This window comes from Callospermophilus lateralis, chromosome 1, assembly GCF_048772815.1.
Source record: "Callospermophilus lateralis isolate mCalLat2 chromosome 1, mCalLat2.hap1, whole genome shotgun sequence".
NCBI classification, from domain to species: Eukaryota; Metazoa; Chordata; class Mammalia; order Rodentia; family Sciuridae; genus Callospermophilus; species Callospermophilus lateralis.
In genome coordinates, this window is record NC_135305.1 from 21,801,546 (window position 1) to 21,819,794 (window position 18,249).

General features: G+C 47.4%; 1 protein-coding gene across 5 annotated transcripts in view; it reads left to right on the forward strand.

Annotated features, from left to right (window-relative positions):
- Plxna4 (plexin A4) overlaps positions 1 to 18,249 on the forward strand; it is a 353,319-nt gene that overhangs the window by 35,613 nt on the left and 299,457 nt on the right. The window contains exon 3 of one of the 5 annotated variants that reach the window (XM_077110456.1): positions 2,875 to 2,892. The exons of the other annotated variants lie outside the window; for them this stretch is intronic. Coding sequence (XP_076966571.1) covers positions 2,875 to 2,892 — 18 coding nt within the window. The remainder of the gene's footprint in view (positions 1 to 2,874; positions 2,893 to 18,249) is intronic. 5 annotated transcript variants of the gene reach the window in all.

The window sequence follows — 18,249 nt, forward strand, 5'->3', positions numbered from 1 at the left end:
TCAGGGATGGTACGAGAAAGAAAGAAAGAAGATGAAAAATGAGAAACACCAAAACAGTGAGCAACTGCTTCCAGGTGGGTGTGCACCACCAACACCTTGCACATGTACAGGCGAGGGCCCTCAGGGCAGCCCTGCAAGGTGAACGGTTTTGCTCCAGTTTTACCCACGAACAAACTTAAATCCAAGGACGATGCGATTGGTTCTTGCACAAATTCCAAAATCTGTGTCCTTGGATTATATTTTGCCACCTGTCCATCTAGGGATCTAAAAGACATTTTTTTCTTTTTGTCTTTGTCTTTGTGTTTCAATTACTTTTTCCACTAAACACTCAGCTCTTTGTAGGGGCAAGATTGGAGTTTATGTGGGTCTGAGGCTCTGACACTCCAGGTAGCCAGTGTGGCTGGAAGATCCTGAGCATCCAGGGGCTCCTCTCTTGGTGCCCATTAAGGTGCCTGGACTCTCACCATGGGCTTCTGTACTCACAGGATGGAGCACTATTTCAGCTGGGTTTGTGAAAATGAGCAGCTGACTGTTACATACTTCCTTTCCTCTTCCAAAGTGTAGCAGCGTGTGCATAATAGAGTGTGCGTGCATGTGGGTATGGGGGGGTTGTTCCTGGAAAAGCCGAGGAGACCTGCCTGCTGTTTGCAGTGACTCTTCTCAGCCTCCTCTGCCTTTCCTGTCATCTCACTCTGCTTCTACTTCTCTGCAAAGACAGAGGTCACAAGCAGCAGTCTAGATAGGGACATTAGAAGTACTGTTTGCACTTTGAACAGTCTCCACCACTTTTCCACCATAATGCCGAGACTTCCTCATCTGACCTCAGCTCTTTGGATTGTTGAGATACGAGAACTTTTTTTTCCTTCAGAGTTCACTGGGATTGAGTGTGCAAGCTATGAACACTTCTGGGCAAATGGATTTATGTTAAATACTATTGTATACATGAACATCAGTCTAAATGGTGCCTCTCAAATATGAATTATATTTAAAATTTTCAATAATACTCTGTGTGTATGTGTGTGTGTGTATCAGACATTTAAAGCCTTGGAAATCAGAATAATAAGTTTTTTTCTAGCTCTGACGTGATTATTCCAGGCTTGTCTTAGGCCCAGTGGATACCATGGTCCAGAAAGTGAAGGAGCAGGAAGGGCTCTTGTAACTCCACCTGATCAAGGAATGAACCAAGGCACACCCAGCAAAGCTGCTAGTGTGCCACTGGAGCTAAGTGTGACCATGAGGGTGTAAGTGTCCTGTGTGTCATCTCTGATGGCATGAGAGAGAACAGGTGTTTCATGAGGCTTGAGTGATTTGGAACATCTCGGAAAGTGCCTAGCAAGGATCCCTCAGCCAAGGAGCTGTGTTTCTTAGCAGCATGTTACCAGCGATGGCATATTTCACCCTCGGACACCACTGTCCCAGCTGATAGGTTATTTGAATATTAGACTAAAGCAACCATCTGTGGAAATGTTCTCTGGGGCATCATGGGAGTAGACTGAGAGTCTGGGCCCTGGGCCACCCTCTTTGAATTTTGAGACCAGTTACTTTGCCCTTTCTCTGTGTCAGTTTCCCCACTGTGTGTTGAAGACTAGATGCTTGGGAATCACACCTCCTAGGAAGTCCTTGGGGAGTGCAGTTGATGAGCTCCAGGGCTTAGAGCCTAGGATCCATGGGCCAAGTTACCTGCCACAGGGTACTACCAAGGCCAGGGTCTTTCATATGTTCCCTGAAGGGGATAGCAAACAGCTCTGTCCTTGGCCTCAGGCTGAACCCTGAGCTTTGTCCACAAGATAGTGCGACTGATTTAATTTGGGAAAAGTAATACAACCCCCTCTGCCCTCCCCATTATAAGCCAATGACCCTCCCACCTTTTTGTCCCAGCAACAGCTACTCTGCAGAGCTGTGGGGGTGACTCCAGGGAGGTGGGCCAGGAGCGCCTTCTCTGGTTTTGACACTCAATGAATCGGGAGCTCTCCACCCCTTATCCACCAACAACTAACTTCTCAGGCATCTCACAGATAAGCAGTGAGATAAGCATTGGGCAGAGCTGACAGGGTCATTTAGGGAGCCTTAAGGATTATGGGGCCAGCTAAGAGGTGGGCACAGAGCAGGTTTTTCTCAAAGGTTAAGAAGCATCCCCGACAGATGACTTCTCCTAGCAGGAGTTTCCTGCAAGCCCAGAAAGCCCTTGGACACCACTGTCCCAAATGATGAGGTTATTTGAAGTATTAGAGAGTTGGTCCACATCAGTTTCTTGGTTGCTGGGTGTGGGCGATTTCCATCTACTGATTCATCCAATACTTAGAACTGCGGGATGGAGTAAATATGCTTGTTATTGCCCCAGACACTTGAGGACACAGGCTCAGAGGGGTTAACTCTAAGGTTAGTCTGTGCAGGCAGGATTTGAACACGGGGTCTGGTGTGTACCTGTCATGTCCTGCTGGGCTCAGGCTGAGCAGTAGGTAGTTGTCCATGATGCCTGCCCAAGGTCTGTGGCTCCCAGAAATGTCAGACATCCCCTCTCCTTCAAATTGCCCCAGGACTGAAGTTGGTTGCCTCCTGCATCCTTCTTGCCCTAGATCTTGTATAGCCAGGCAGTGATCAGTGACCCCACCCTGCCTAGTGGGTTGATGGCTTCAAGCTTCTCCATCTCTGTGGAGGAGAAACGGAGCTAAGCCATTGTAACCTGCTGGTCTCCTTCTGTTTCCTGAGTTGAGATTGGGTCCTCTGGCCCATGAGGGAACATGGCATGGTGGCCTGTTGTTACCAGTTGATTTCTAATCCCTCTGTAGTCATGTTCTCTGGCTCCAAGGGGGCATCTCTGTTTTCCTGGCTTTCTCTTTTTCCAAAACTGTGCATTTCCAAAGTACCTGGTAGGTTCTGCAAGACCTTCCAGTGCCCCAGTACTCCAGCTTCTTGGGAAAGGAGTCTTCTTGTCTGGGTCTCTCTGCTGTCTCTTCTTCCCGCCATACCCCTCTGCATCCCCCTTCCAAGGTTAGAATGCATTTGGGCTTGCCCATAATAGAGTTCTACCTCTTTCTTTTTCTGTGAACCAAAAAAATTCCTTGTACTCAGGTATGGTGGCCACATGCCCAGGGAAATTCTAGAAGGTTCTGTTGTTGGACCATATGTTCCCCTTAAGAAAACATGGTCGTTCTTTGAATGACTATAGAGGCCGTTAGTTGCTCCAGCTTAGGGACCAAGGTTCTCTTTCTCTAGACCTCAGTCATGACTCTCTCAGGCTTTAAGGACAAAGATCATGAACATTTTAGAGAGAGACCCCTTCCTTCATATGAAATCTTACCCGGGAGCCAAATGTCAAACTGCTAAAGATCATTTCAGGTTGAGAGGGCAGATGGTGGGGGATGGTTTCAGAGCTCCTCTGTCTTCCCATGTGCCCCAAGATTCCTAGGACATCTCCTGAGCCCAGAGGTCCTGTGCTGCACAACTGGAAGCCCCACCCTACATACCTGTCTTGTTGGTGGTCCAGCCTGAATCATGAAACCTCCTGTTTAGAAGCCCCATGTCCAGTGCTGGGGTGTGGGGACATGTGCTATTAGGGTGCGTGCTGGGAATGTGGGGACATGTGTCCAGTGCTGGGAATGTGGGGACATGTGTGAGAGAATGAGAAAGGAGGGACCTCTTCTCATTAGTGCTTCTCATTGCACTCTCACGGGGGATACCGGGGATACCTGGGCTCGCTGGGGCTGGGTCAGGCTCTCAGTGATGGGCATATATGAAAGCCAGCTTTCAGGAACATTCTTGTGCCTGATTGACCTCCCTCTCTCTTAGCTGAATTTCAGAACTATGAGAAAAAGGTGTTTCGGATCTGGCCATGTTTTCTCTTGGGAAGAGCTGTTTCCTTCTAAGAAATAATCTTGAAGCTCCTTGTGCCAGGGTCAGGAATGGTGTCTGACCTTGAACATGGAATGCCCATGAGCTGGTCTTCCATTAATCCTGCTGAGGGTGGGGCTCACTCCATGGCAGTGTTCACTTTGGTAATCACTATCAAACCATTACTGCCACCAGACACCCAGGGACCTACTCTAACATCCAAAGAGGAGCTTACAGCCTGCAAAACCTCTTCACATGCTACTGCATTTAAATTAAATTTCACGTGCTCCTTTGACTGGGTGCTGTGAGTCTCACCTTGTAGATAAGGAATCCAGTTTAGATGCAGGCAAGGCCACGGGACTGGCAAGAGCCAGTGTGGGAACCTGACAGTCAAATGCTCTCATCCCAAGTCTAATGCCACTTCACCATGCCTCACGCGTCTTCCGTTGGCACATCTGGTGACTCAGGTCAGGAGAGGAGCACAATAATGACAGACTCTTAATTTCTAGAAGGTTTCCTGCAGCCTCCTCTGAAATCTCCCATAATATTCCTGCTTACCTCCCCATCCGCCCGAGGTGAGAGAGATCAGGGCTCTTCCAGAGCACATTCCCATTGTTATTTTTTGCATCTCAGCACCGTGTGGATTGCTATTTTTATCCTGTACTAGAAACTATTAAGTGGGGAGAGATGTTAATTGGTATTATTATAGCAAACTGTGTCCTAGTAACATTGCAATTCAGAGGTAAGCTCGCCACCCCCTCTTCTGCCTTTTAGGCAGAGATAGGGATTTTATTCATTTTGCTGACAGCACAGGTTTCTTTGGCTGGTGCTAGGCCTGTGGAGAGATGTGTTCAGGGCTCTGAGGTACGCTGGACCGGCTGCTGGGCCTCCACTCTGTGCAGAGGTATGAGGGGGTGGGGAAGTAGGGGTGGGTGGAAATGCTATGGCTATAGTTGTTTTACCCACTAAAACTAGCCTGGAAGGAACTGCATATCTGCTTGGGAAGCTCATGGGGTGCGGCTTTCAGGGTCTTTGAGAGAGAGAGAGTTGGGGGCATTTGTATTTATGGTCCAGCTGAAAGGAAGAGATAGTAGCCGTCACAGTGGTATATCCCTAAGCCAGAGTGAAGAACGAACAGATTAGAAAATAGTAGCAATAAAATCCAGACGTGTTTTGCCTAACTTCCAGAAGGAAGAAAAGAAAGAGGACCAATGATGTATGAATGCAACAAATGGGCTAACTTCGGGCTGCCTGGGTTCAAATCCCAACAGTGTTCCTTCCTAGCTGTTTGACCTCAAGCAAATATCTTGTCATCTCTGGTCTCAGTCTCCTCATCTGTAAAATGGGGCCAGTAACACTCACATTTCTGGTTATTATGAGGGAAATGCATATAACACAAAAGCATATAGTACCAAATATGGGACTTAAAGGTTTTATAGTGATTTTTTTCTGGTATTTTCTGAGAAGTGGCAAGAGATGGAAAATCCAGGTTCTAACTCAATGGTGCCCACTGACTCTGTAAACCTAATCTGTGGTGGAGAATATCTTCCAAAACCTCTTTATTGTCACTTTTCTACCATGGAAGAATAATGGACTTGATTTCACAGTACTCTCAATATTTTTTTATAACATGGACTGCTTTTTAGTATACTGTCTGTAGAAAACAGAAAAAGAATAAACAAGAAAACAATATCACCTGGACTCTTAACATTCTTCCAAAAATTATTATTGACATTTGAGTTTATTCCTGTCCTTTTTTTCTATAAACATGCACTTTAAATATACAGAAAGTTGAAATTCTACATATGTGTGTGTATTCTTGCTCCCCACCCATTTTGCATTATGGACATTTCTTCATGTAATTAAATATCCTTCAAAAATATGAGTTTAACAGCAGCCTGATATTTCACAGTGAACTCTTTGCTCTTGCTTCCTTTAAGCTTTCTGGGTTTTTTTTTTCCTAATCCATTACTTCCTACTTCCTTTTTATCCTCTGTTAATTTTTATTATATGGATTGATGGGATTTTCTCTGCTTTCCCTCCCTCTGATGATTTGAAAAGCATTCATCCTATTTTAACTTAATAATACAGTTACCCCTAAGTTTTTAAAAGCAGATATAAGCCCATATTCCCTAAGCATCAAAGTAAAGAATTCAACATGGGTTTTATGCCATCTCCTCCTCTATTTTCCAATCTTTGCTAATACAATCTGGATTTTAAAACCTATAGTAATAGTTCCATTTTACATTAAAATAATCTCAGTATGTATTAATCCATTTCAAACATTGTTGTTGACCTAGCTACTGTTTCCTAGTTGAGACTATACTGAGTGTTTAGACAACTCTTACATCTGGTATGTTGCAAATTCCCCACCTGTGGGTTCCGATTTCTGATTTGTCTCATGGTAAATCAGCTTTTGCCCTTAAGACCACCCCCCCCACCCCGCAACGAAGGATTATTTTAAGCCCTTGGATGTCTGAGAGTGTCATTCTGTCCACCTCACATAGTATAGTAATGAAAACTTGACTGAGGATCTTCTTTCCTCAAAGTTGTTGGATGATTTCATTTTCTCTGAACTGTGACCAGAGGAGAGGAGGCTTCCTCTAGTTGGACTCTGATTTCTCTGTAGGTGATCTATATCAGAAACCTTTACCAGGACATGTATATGGTAAAGGTTGACTTAATTTCCTTAGTATTGTATTTAAATCTGTTCTTTCAGTCTGCAGACTCAAGTTTTCAGCGCAGGAAGGCTTCTTATTATACTCTCATGACCAGGGTCATTATTTCTGCTCTGCGCTGTTTTCATCTTGGAGGATTCTTTGCATGTATTTATTGGGTCCCCTGGTTTGGCCAGTCAGGTCTCATTTTTTTCTCACTACCATCTGATTTCTAGGAAAGTTTTTCAAGTATGTCTTAATTTTTTTTATTCTTTGAAATGTGCATTCTGCTACTTCATGCTTTGGGTAATGTAATTTTAGCCACTTAGGTCACCTTACCTGACTGCAGATGCTTCCTTTATCAGAGAGGAGGAGGTTACATTACAAACTATAAACGGAGGCCAGATCTGGCCCACTCTCATTAGCATATCATTTGCATATTATTTACATACTGTTACTACTTTGGGGAGCCTGGTTTCTTCAAAAGAGACCATGTGGCCTAAAGACTGTTCATATTGACTCTCTGGCCTTTTAGAGGAAAAGATTACTGTCCTCTGCCCTAGATACTATTTACTTTAATTTTTTAAACAAAAGTCCTCTTGAATCTTACAAAAAAAATGAATAAGAAAATTTCCCATTCTCTTTCCCTTTTTCTTGCCTTATCGTAAATCTATCAAGTAGGAATCTATTTCTTGTGATGGTTCAAATTTAAAAAAAAAATCTTTCTGAATGTGTAATACCTTCTGACGCATTGGTGTTCTTTGTTTTTCTGTTTGTGGAGCTTTACATAAGAGAGGTCGAAGGAGATGGATGGTGGGTCTAAGGAGAATGGAATGGTGCAGGGGCTTTTTTCTGGAAAAAGAAAGAAACTTTTTAAACTTCCCATCTCTCTCTGTTTGACTGAAAGCCAAATTCATCCTCATGGTGACCAACACACAAGATTTGCAGAAGCAGGGTTTATTCTTACCACTTTGGACAGTGAAGGAAAGAAAGAGAAACTGAACACAGGGAGCCTGTAGCAGCAGGCGTGTGACATTTTGAATTTCAACACCACTCTCTTGCTCCCTTGACCCCATCCCACCACTCAGCTTGCCTTTCCCTCCTGGGTCCTTTGACACCCAAATCTCTGGGAAGGCTGTGACTGTCCCTTGAAAGGTAGACCCAATGGAGCCCCAAGAGGGAGGGTTGAACATGCAGTTAATATTATCCATGCAGCTATATTGGGAGCTACTTGGAGAATATAGACTTTGAATTCTTTATACGTTGCATGCGATGAATATTCTTGCTATCGGTTACCATTGTACAATTCCCACATCTGGACTTTCAGCGGCAGGACGTAGGGATGTTTGCATACATGCCACCTGTGTATTTGCTCCACAACCTAACTGAATGCAAAATGCTGCTTGAAGACGGAAGCCTGTCACTAATGTCTGTTATCACAGGCTAGAAGGGCGGCTGTGTTGTGCCCTGTGCAAGTTGATGGGAGAGGGGGAGGGGGTGAAGGAAGGAATAGAGCAGGGACACAGTTCTTGGTAAAAAAAAAAAAATGTGCATCTGAAAATCAGCTCTTTTTGCAATATAGTTAATTCCAATTATCCACACTTCTGGAAGGGAGATGCGATTGTATGTCATTGACATCAGCGGATAATTTGAAAATAATTCCTATTTGGTTTCGGGGTGCTTTGTATTGAGTGCAGAAGAGCTTGCCCACTTCAGATCTGGCTGTCCAAGCCCCCTCCCCACACAGAGTTATTTTCTGATTTGTGCTTATTTGGGCTGGTGTTAAAACACGTCCAGATTTGCTGACATGCTGCCCGCTGGCCTGAATGTCTGGAGAAGCAGAAATATGAATTGAAAATGCCCAAGGGGGAAAAGCCACACACGATACCTCAGAACTGGATCCCATCCATCTTCTTCTAGGACTTCCCTAACACCCAAATGTGCTTCACCCTGAAAGAATCTACAAGATCAAATTGACTCTGGCTCTCTTATTGCTCATTGGTCTTTTCCTGGCATTCCTCTCTGTGCTGATGAGGACATAGGATTGGTCCGTTTCACATTTTGCGGTCACTCAGTTTACTCCCAGCTCCTCCTGAATGATAGATGATGATCAACGAGATGGAAGTTCCAGTAAGAAAAGGGATGGGGAATTCTTTCCCCTAAACAAAACATCTTGTTGGTGCTAAAGACAACAAAATCAGCTACCATTAAGTTCTTACCTTGTGCTTCTTCATGCAACTTTTGAATTAGGGGTCTGCTCTGGAAAACCGTCAGCTCAGGAGAATTTATCCCCAGAGTTACTCAAATCTTTGTTTGAATAGCAGCCCAAAGGGTCATGGCTGGGTGGTAGGAGGCAGCACAGGGACTGTGCTGACTCTGGCCTGGTCACGCCATGTAAATGTACTTGCTTTACCAAGGCCGGCATCGATGTATGTATTTATGCCTCCTAAGCTGCATATTTCAGGGCTGTAATTGCATCCCGTGTCCCCACAACATTATAGACATGAAGGGAAAATGAGGGCTTTGCACATTCGCAGAGATATAATTATGGTAATAGGCAGGCCCTTTTTTTGCTGTGCTTGTCCTGTGAGGCTCCGAGCCCACCACTCCACTGCACGCAGCTTTGGGAGTGGAGGGGCTGGGCAGCGGAACTGTTTCCAAACTTGAGTCTCTTGGGTACCTTTCTATTCCTGTATAAATAAAAGGGAAAGCTTATATATCCTGAGTGTACATCTTGGTGAGTTTTCCCATGCTCAGCTCCTTCACAATGTAAACTGTACCCAAATCAAAAAGCAGAACATTCCCCTTCCCCCCTCCCCCAATCTCTCCCTGCCCTCTAAAGCCCAGTCCCACCTTCCCAGGGGCAGCCGCCATCTTGGTTTCTCCCTGCATACACTTTGGAGGTCAGAAGTCCAACGTGGGTTCTACTGGGCAGAAACCAAGGTGTTCACAAGGCTGCACTCCCTCCTGAGGCTCTAGAGGAGAATCAATTTCCTTGTCTTTTCCATTTTCTAGAGCTGTATTCCTTGGCTGTGCGTCCTTCCTCTGTCTCCAAAGCCATCTGCATGGCACCTTTACACCTCTCTCTGCTCTGTTCGCATTGCCTTCTCCTCTGCGTGGGCTTGAGGTCACCCTCAGGACTTATGTGGATGACTCAGGATAATCTCCCCTTCTCAAGGTCCTTAATCTGATCATACTTGCAAGTGTGACATAAAAGACATTCTTCACCGGGTCCAGGGATTAGGACCTGGATATCTTTGGGGACCATTATTTGGCTCGTCACCCAGGGAGGTACCTTGGGGTCTTGATTTCCACCATGTCCTCCTCACCAACCGGACTTCAAGAAACAGTGGCCCTGCTTCCCCAGCTGCCCAGCGTTCTGCTCCTCTCTCTCATTCTCATTGCCTCATGGGAGAAGGCTGACGGATGGGGTGGGGACGTGGACTTAAAGCACAGATGACTTAAGATTTCTTTCATCAAATGGTAATTTAGTTTCCTTAGTAACGAAGACTCTAAAACAGCTGGGTGGAAAAATGCCAAGGTAAAAGGCACCCTCTGTGCAACAGGGGGTCTCTAATGGAACCCGGAGACTGCAAATGGACGTTAGGGTGGGGAACTGATGAAATGCAGGTGGAAGCCTGTAGTTTATTAAACAGTACCCTGTAAATTTGGTTTCATAATTGCCTGACGGTTCTGGAGGGTGTTAACCTGAGGAGAAGCTAGCGCTGGATACAGCGCAGCTCGGTGTATTACCTTTCTAACTTTTTTAAAAATCTAAAAAGTTATTTCAAATTAGGAAGTTAAAAAATAAGACCCATTTCAGTACCAGAGAAAAATCTCCAAACATGCTGTGTTTATGTGACATGGAAGACGGGGTCCAGTGTGGGCAGAAGGAATTTAGACAATCTGGAAGTTTGATAAGGCTTAAAAAAAGGCATAATCATTAAAGTATAAATGGTGACAGGGACTGCAGACAAATAAGATGGCTTTTCTGGTATCTCCATAGGGATGTATGAGTCACCAGCAGTTTCATCCAAGGCCTCCCTGGGGAGCTGGGTGGAGGGTGGTCCTTGGGTATGAAAGGAGCAGAGCCTGCCCCCAGCCTCTGATTGATTTGCCACCTCCTCCCAGCCCCCGCCCCTCCCCTCCTCTCTCCTTGGCCCATCCTGGGGCTCAGTCTGTTAAGGGCTCCCCAGTGGCCTGGCAGCTCACAGCTGAGTCGTCATCTTCTCACCACACACTTATCTGGGCCTGTTTAGAACTCTGTAATAAAATTTGTCACCGAGTTTAATCCCATCACCGTCCGGACCTGGTTGATTGGCCACCCCAGTTGTTTTGGCATGGTTCTGTACCTCCAGCCTCTCCCAAGGAAATTGGTCAAGATGGGGGCACCGAGAGACTTCTGGACCTTATAAAAGGAGACTGGAGCAGAGACAAATCGGCATCTCCAAGCACTTCCACAATAAATAAATATGATATTTCCTTGGCCTCTGTCTCCGCCCCCAGCCCTGGTTCAGGCAAATTAGGGTGGGGGTGGGGTTGGAGGTGGGGGAGCATGTTGTGACCTTCCAGAGGCTGGCCTCAATCTCCATCCTCTCAGACAAACTTGCACATCCCCCACCTTCCTCAGAGGTCTCCCGAGGGTTGATGGACACGCCTGGGCAGAGCAACTGAGGGAGCGAGGCTCCACGCCTGTCCATGGGAGTCTGGCACCCACACCCCCAACCTGGCTGTGGATTGTCCTGGCAGCCTCCTCTGGTTGTCTAACTCTCTTCCCAGCTGCATGCTTGGGGCAGAGCTTTGAAGCCCTGAAAGGGAGAGTGTGTGGAGAATATAAAGGGGGGATCCCCCAGGAGCGTTTCACTCCGTCTGCTTACTTAACTGGAGCTCCCCACAGACGGGCAGGCGGGGCTTCCGTGTGTCACCCAGGTTGGACAGATGTGCATGCCTCTATGTGAGTGTACTGGGATTTGATGCATCTCCAGGTGTAAACATGAGTAGCCCCTCACTCTTTGTGTGTGTGTATGTATTTGTGTGTGTGTGTATGCATGTGCATGAGAGTTGGGTGGGGGGATAGAGAGGGAGGGAGGGAGATGTACTACTCTACTACTCGGGTACACTTCAGCAGGGGCTAGTTTTCCCATCCCTCTCTTAAGTGTTCTGCTTTGCCACACACCTGCCACCTGCCTTTCTCCTGTTCCTCTGCACCATTCTGAGAGCCAGATGCCCCTCCCAGCCCTTGAAGGGAAGTGCATTCTCTATCAATAGATGTTTTGCTTTGGCTCTCCCTCTACTCTCCTTCCTCCAGCTTTATGCACCTGGAGCGCCCGCCAGGAAGGAGGCGGCACCAGAAGGGCTGCAGTGGCAGCTGTGGATACCTTCCGTGCCTGTGCAGACAGAGCCAGGTGAGGCTGGAGACAGTGGGCACTGCCTGTCTCCCTGAGGTCCAGCCACCTGCAATATCCAAACTGAATAAGGATGCTCAGAGCATGCACCCCGGGCCAGGTGGTGTGCTGGTCAGCACAGTTTCAGGAGCTGAGGGTGATGGATACCCATAGGAGCTGAGGGTGATGGACAGCCCGTGGGAGCAGGAAGAGGTCTGTATTCATCTGCTCAGGCTGCTGTAACCGAGTGCAGTGGGCTGGGTGACTACAACTACAGACATGTTTGTCTTACAGTTGAGGAGACTGGGAGTCCAGCGTCAAGGTTTGGGTAGGGCTGCTTTCTCCTAAGGCCTCTCTCCTTGTCTTGAAGATAGCTCTCTCCTCCCTGTGTCTTCATAATGTCTTCCTTCTATATCTGTTTCCTAATCTCCTCTTATAAGGACACCAGCGCTATTAGATTAGGGCCATTCTAATGATCTCATTTTAACTTAATTACCTCTTTATAGACCAACTCCAAATACAGTCACATTCTGAGTCCGTGGGGTTAGGACTTCTGCATACAGTTTGGGGGAGGTCACAATTGAGTCCTTAGTGAGGTTTTTTTTCTATCTGTCCACTTGGTCTCTTTTTCCTGAGGCCATTTCCTAGCCAGCTTCTGGTGGAGCCAGGGATGTCCCTCATAGAACTCCTTCTTCTCCTGTGTGCACGATAAGGCAGCTTTTAGTTGAGTGGCTAAAAAATTAATTGCAATGAAAATGTAGAGATTTATTGTTGTTTTTAATATTGATAGAACGAGACGGCAGTGTGATATGGTGGAGGGAACAAGAGTGAGACTCAGTCTGTGTGAGGCCTTGATCAAATGGCTTCACTTCTCAGGACATGTTTTATTATATATGCAATGGGTCCAGCGTGAGGGTTGAGATATTAGGTAAGAAGTGCCTAGGACAGTGCCTGGCACATAGTAGCTGCTCACAGCTCCCTTCTTCCTTGATATTTGCTTAAGATGTGAATGTTCCTTCCATTCCTGAACAGGCATGTGAGGTGAGGACAAACATGCTAAACCCATGTGCTACTGTATAACATCTGCCATCCACACCAGGGACCAAGGACAAGGGTATGCATAGCACTTGCTGCAAAAGTAATCCTGCTCAGATGTCATTTCTGCTAACAGTGGGTCAGAGACAACCTTGCTGGATACCAGTGAAAGTGATGCCAAGTCTCAGAGGGGAACTGCGAACACTCATTGTGGGTAAAGGATGGAATGGAAATGGAGTGCCTTTTCCTGCAAGGCTCTTTCTCAAACTTGAATGCAAATCAGAATCCCCCAGGGGCCGCGCTCCTGAGACTACTGCCCTCTGCCCTGGAGCTTCTGAGTCCAAGGAGCAGGGCTGTGGCTTAATAAAAGCTTGCATTTCTAACAAGGTCCCAGGGGATGCTGCTGGTCCAAGGGCCATGCCAGGGGACCCTGCCTCAGCCTCTGTCCCTGCTTAGGGTTTGCCTCACCTGTTCCTCCAGCCCCTCCTGTCCCTGCCGCTGTCCTGTCCCTGCCGCCGTCCTGTCTTCACCATGTGATTGCTCTGCTTCATCCTGGGGACAGGGCCTGAGGGTTGAAACTTCTCCATTTTCTCCCTGATTTGCATAGATTTGCAAGTGTTGGCAGGAAATTGCTTCTTTGGCCCTTATCCTTCTTCTTTTTCTTTTGTCATTTTTTGGGTCTCCAGATACTGCGCCATGATCCTGAAGTAGAAGGAGCACACGGCTCCCTCAGTGATGCCTGTGGTGACCCCAATTAGGAGGAGGCAGATGCGAAAGGAGCATCTTTCCCACTTCCACGAAACCCCCACGTGCCTCTACCCCAACACGTATCAATTCCCTGGCCCCAATTCCCTAATCACTTTGCCAGAGTAAATAATTGCTGGTGCGTGGTGACCCAAGGTCATCGCCAATGGAGGAATGCAATTAGGATCTTCATTCCTGGCCACCTTGGGAGCTGTCTTGCAGCTGATACTTGTTTCTCCGACCCCCTGCATGGACGCTCATGTTCTCCCCTCCCCGTGTCCTCTGAGACCAGACAGCTTAGGTGGGGATGGAGAGAGCTGCTCGTGAGCAGATGCCAACGTGGCCTTCCTTTGCTCTTTCCCACGGATGTAAGAAGGCAGAGCATCATGCTCCAGAGAGCTGGGACCTTGGCTGTCACACCTGTGACCCAGGCCTTGCGGCATGTGAGTGCTCTTGGAGGAATTTGAGACTATCAACTCACTCTGTGTCAGTCTTTCTGACTCTCAACCCTTGTGGCCACCATTGATTTTCCTGTATTAGACCACTTTCCTTCCTGCCTGCCTTCCTTCCTTCCTTCCTTCCTTCCTTCCTTCCTTCCTTCCTTCCCTTTCGAGCCCTCATACTATGCACCTGTTACAGATGGCCATATTGCAAGCTCCCTGGGTTAAGAAGGCCTGAAGTGACTTGGAAAGTGTCCCAGTGGGTGGCTGTGAGTGTGGAAGCAGAAGCCCAGCCTTTTATTCCTGCTTCGCTTCATGCTGAGTCTTCTTTCCCTCAAATGCATTGTGCCAAGATGCCTTGCTGGAGAACATGATGACAGATATACTTTCAAGTTCTTCTGGAAATACCTTCTGGAAATAATGACTCCCTTCCCAGTCAAAGCAGGATTGGAAACATCTCGCCTTCACTCTTGACTTCTGTGGCGAAGTCAGACTCAAAGACAAAAATAAAACCAAGAGAAAAGGCCAAGAGTGTCCTCTTGCGTGTGTCCTTCCAACATCCTTTTCTGGAGTGAGAGGGAACCCTTGCGGAAGGGAGAGGTTGGAAGTGTGGTGTGATGTTTTGGTGTCTGATACTTTGAGTTTCCTTTTGGGAAGAATGTTCATCCTGAGCCTGAAAGAAGCAGCAATTTTCTGGATTTGAGACGGAGAAGGCTCATTGGCTGTCATCTCCAGGAAAGTCCTTCCTGCCCGTAAGTGTGTCAGCCTGCCCAGATCCTCCTTGGCCAGTCTCTGGTGTGCCCGATCTGTTCCAGGCCATGGAGACGGTGTAGGAACTCCAGCTTGATCTCTCTCCTCTCTTCTTGGAGTCTCCCTGGGCCCATGGGTGTAGCTCCTGCCTCCTCTTTCTCCTAGACAAACTCTCCACAGACAGAGATGCTCCCTTACCTACTCCGTCCACGACCCTTTCCCTACCAGGGCATCTAGTGGAGCTGACAGCAAAAATCTATGAGTGCCAGTAAGAGAAAAGTCCTCTCTTAGCTGGATATCGGTGCAAGGGGGCACTCTCTACAATTTCACTTTGGGACCAGGCTTCAGTGTTGCTTAATATTTTTCTCTGCCTATTCCCATGTGTTGGAAAAATCTAACTTCCCGAGGACTGGAATCATCTACCCTGGTAGACTCTCCTCCCTCAGTACCTGCTCAGTTGCTCAACAAGTGGGATCTTGTAGGCAAAAGTTCCCCTACTAGGGAAGCGGGTGGCTGCTGCCTCTGACTCTCAGTGGTGACCCTGAGAAACAGCTGCACAGGGAGGCAGAGAGCAAGGAGCCCAGTGCAGAGACCCAGCAGCCCCCGAGCTGCACCAGCTGAGGATTTCTGGGACTGAATGGAAGAGATGAGCCTGGGTCCCTCGAGGCCTGGGTTTATTCTACCTGTTTCTCTCTCTTTCTAGACAAGTTCTCCTGTGGGTCAATCTTAATTTTTTTTTAAATGGGGAGGGGAGTTGGTAGGACCCTAGAGTTCACATAATCCATACCTTGAGGGCCTAGGCACTGGCTGGAGTTTTCTTCTTTCTGAGGCATCTGAGCCTTGGGTGGTTGGGTTTTCAAAGATTCAACCCCCGCTGGGGTCCCGAGCCATGAAGCAAGAGGCCCGGGAACTTATGTACCAATGGGGGCTCTTAGGACCTCTGATTGCCCAGAGAGCCCAGGCCACAGTGGGAGAGTCCTTACTCACTGGCGTACAAAGATCATCCTGGAATTTGAGCTAAAGGTCTAAAGATACCCGGAAGGAGGGTGGAGAGTCCTTGGGGATGCTGGGCTGCCTCTGTGGCCATTGTCTCTGCGGTGGGCTGAGCAGGTTCCTCTCTTCTGAGGCTGCTGGTGACCTCCCCTGAATGAACGAGGACAGGTTTCTTCACCGGCCCAGTGACAGAGGAGCTGGTGACGGGGAGTGAGGTAAACATGGTCCCTTGCCTCTGATGTGACAGTAATGGAATTAATGGACTCTTTGAGCTCCCCATTAACAGAGGGCCTGGTGTCACAAGCATTTAGGATATTGCTCCTTCAATGTCAGCTGACTCACCCTGCCGACCATTGTCCTGCTTCCCAAGAGGAGCCCCCTTCCCTTCCCTTCTGGTGTGAACTCCTGGAGACGGAGAGGGCCAGGGTTGTCTGTGTGGCTAGGCCTGAGACCCAGGACAGCAACTTCATGAAGTTACATTAAGTATCAGCAAGGGTCACAGCTTCCTGGACCCACACTCCAAAGTCCCATCTCTCTTCATCAGTTCACAGAGCCACTCTCGCAGGGTCTCTGTGGCCAGCAGCTTGCTCACCTGCATGTGAAGGGCTCATGGAATAGTCACCTTCCTTCCTGGAGGAGAGTGGGGATCCGGGCACTGACCGAAAGGGGGTTGCTGACCAGGAAGGACAGGAGCAGTATGACAGAGGGGGCATTGCATCAGGTGTCCTTGGTCTGGAGCCCTTGGCCTGAAAACAGCCCCCGGCCCCCGCTCCCCTCCACCCACACTGCCACCATCAATGGTGTTGCTTCTGATTCTGGGGGAAGCCATTAAGGGGGACAGAGAAGCTTGAGAAATGGAAGCATGTGACAGTGCAACACCAAACAGGATGCATCTGCCTCCCCACTCCTTCCAGGAGCAGAGCTGGTGATGAGAGACCAGGATTTCTCCCTTCATGTCCCAGGCCCTGGTTTCCCTGAAGGGAATCATCCGTGGAGGGAAGCCCTGCTCAGGTGGGAGGCTTCGAGTGGGCGGTCCCACCCTGCTTCCCGGCTCCTCCGAAGGTAGACCCAGTGGCATCTGCTTTGTTGTTTTGAACTGTCTTGACTTTGGATTGTCCTTATTTAAATGTAGTTAGGGGCTTCCTAACAACCAAACTGGATCTGAGCAAACCATACAGATCTGAGCAAGAGACCAGGAGCCTGGGAAACCGTGGAGAAGGGAGCCAGGCAGCCTCACACCTGGAAGGAGCCGAGTCACAGGCATGTGCTCAAGATACGTGACCAGGTTAAGGTTATGCCTAACTCATAACCTTGTCTGTCAACTTAGCCAGTTCATTTTCACCTTGTTAGACAAAGAGATTTCAAAAAACTTGGTCTTTGATAATAAGGTGGTGGTTTGCCACCAATGCAGCTCAATTAAAATTAAACCAATTTAATTAATAACCTAAATGTTTCTTAATTTCTTGTGTCTTCGGTACCTTACCAAGCATTGTCAAGGATTTATGAGAAATAAAAGGCACAGTCTCTGTTTTTGATGAACTCATCGGTTAGCTGTGGAGAATAAACTTTTACATAGGAGGAGAGAGAGAGAGAGAGAGAGAGAGAGAGAGAGAGAGAGAAAGAGAGAGACTGGGCTGTGTGTAAATTGCTTATAGAATTCAGCCTATGGTCAGAAGCTCTTTGATTGTTCTTTTGTCTGTAGTTCACGGCTTCTGAAAAAAGATAGGATCCAAATCCTGTCTCTCCAGTTTTAGGTCTAAGAACCTGACCAAGAATTGTCTTCCCCAGGGAAGAAACAACCTGTGGATCTGGGAAATGAGGTTGTGTCTAGGTAAAGAGTTGTTTGTTAGGTTAGAGGTTGTACTTTCTAGGGTATCCAAGAGTGCGGGTTCCTTGACTTCCAGCTCTTTCCGCTTAGCCACTCTTTCTATGCCTCTACCTCTACCTAAGGTGACATCATAGCTGGATGTCCTCTGCCCTAAGCTCTCTGGCTTTCCAGGAAAAGATTAAAAAAGTCCCAATTTATTGCACAGGTCAATTTCTGTAGTGTAAATATCTCCAACATGATGAGCTCAAACTACCAATTGATTTAACAAAAAGTTCACAATATTCCTGAAAATTTTACCATTGGCTCTCCTAAGCTGGCCACCACTGATGTCAGTGCACCTCTGCTGTCCCCCTACTGGGAAGCTGATCACCACCGAAACCAGAGACAGAAACTGAAAGTTAGGAAAGAGGGCCTGTATGCATATTAGCTTGGGTTTCTCCACTTAGGAGAGAAGCCCATCTCCCTGAGATGCGCTGAGTGGTGTAGGCAGAAAACTGATTTAGGTGACCTCTGGAGATTATTAAATCTAATTTTAAGACATCAACCATTCCATGCAGTCTTCTGATGGGATAGGAGATTAGGGCCCT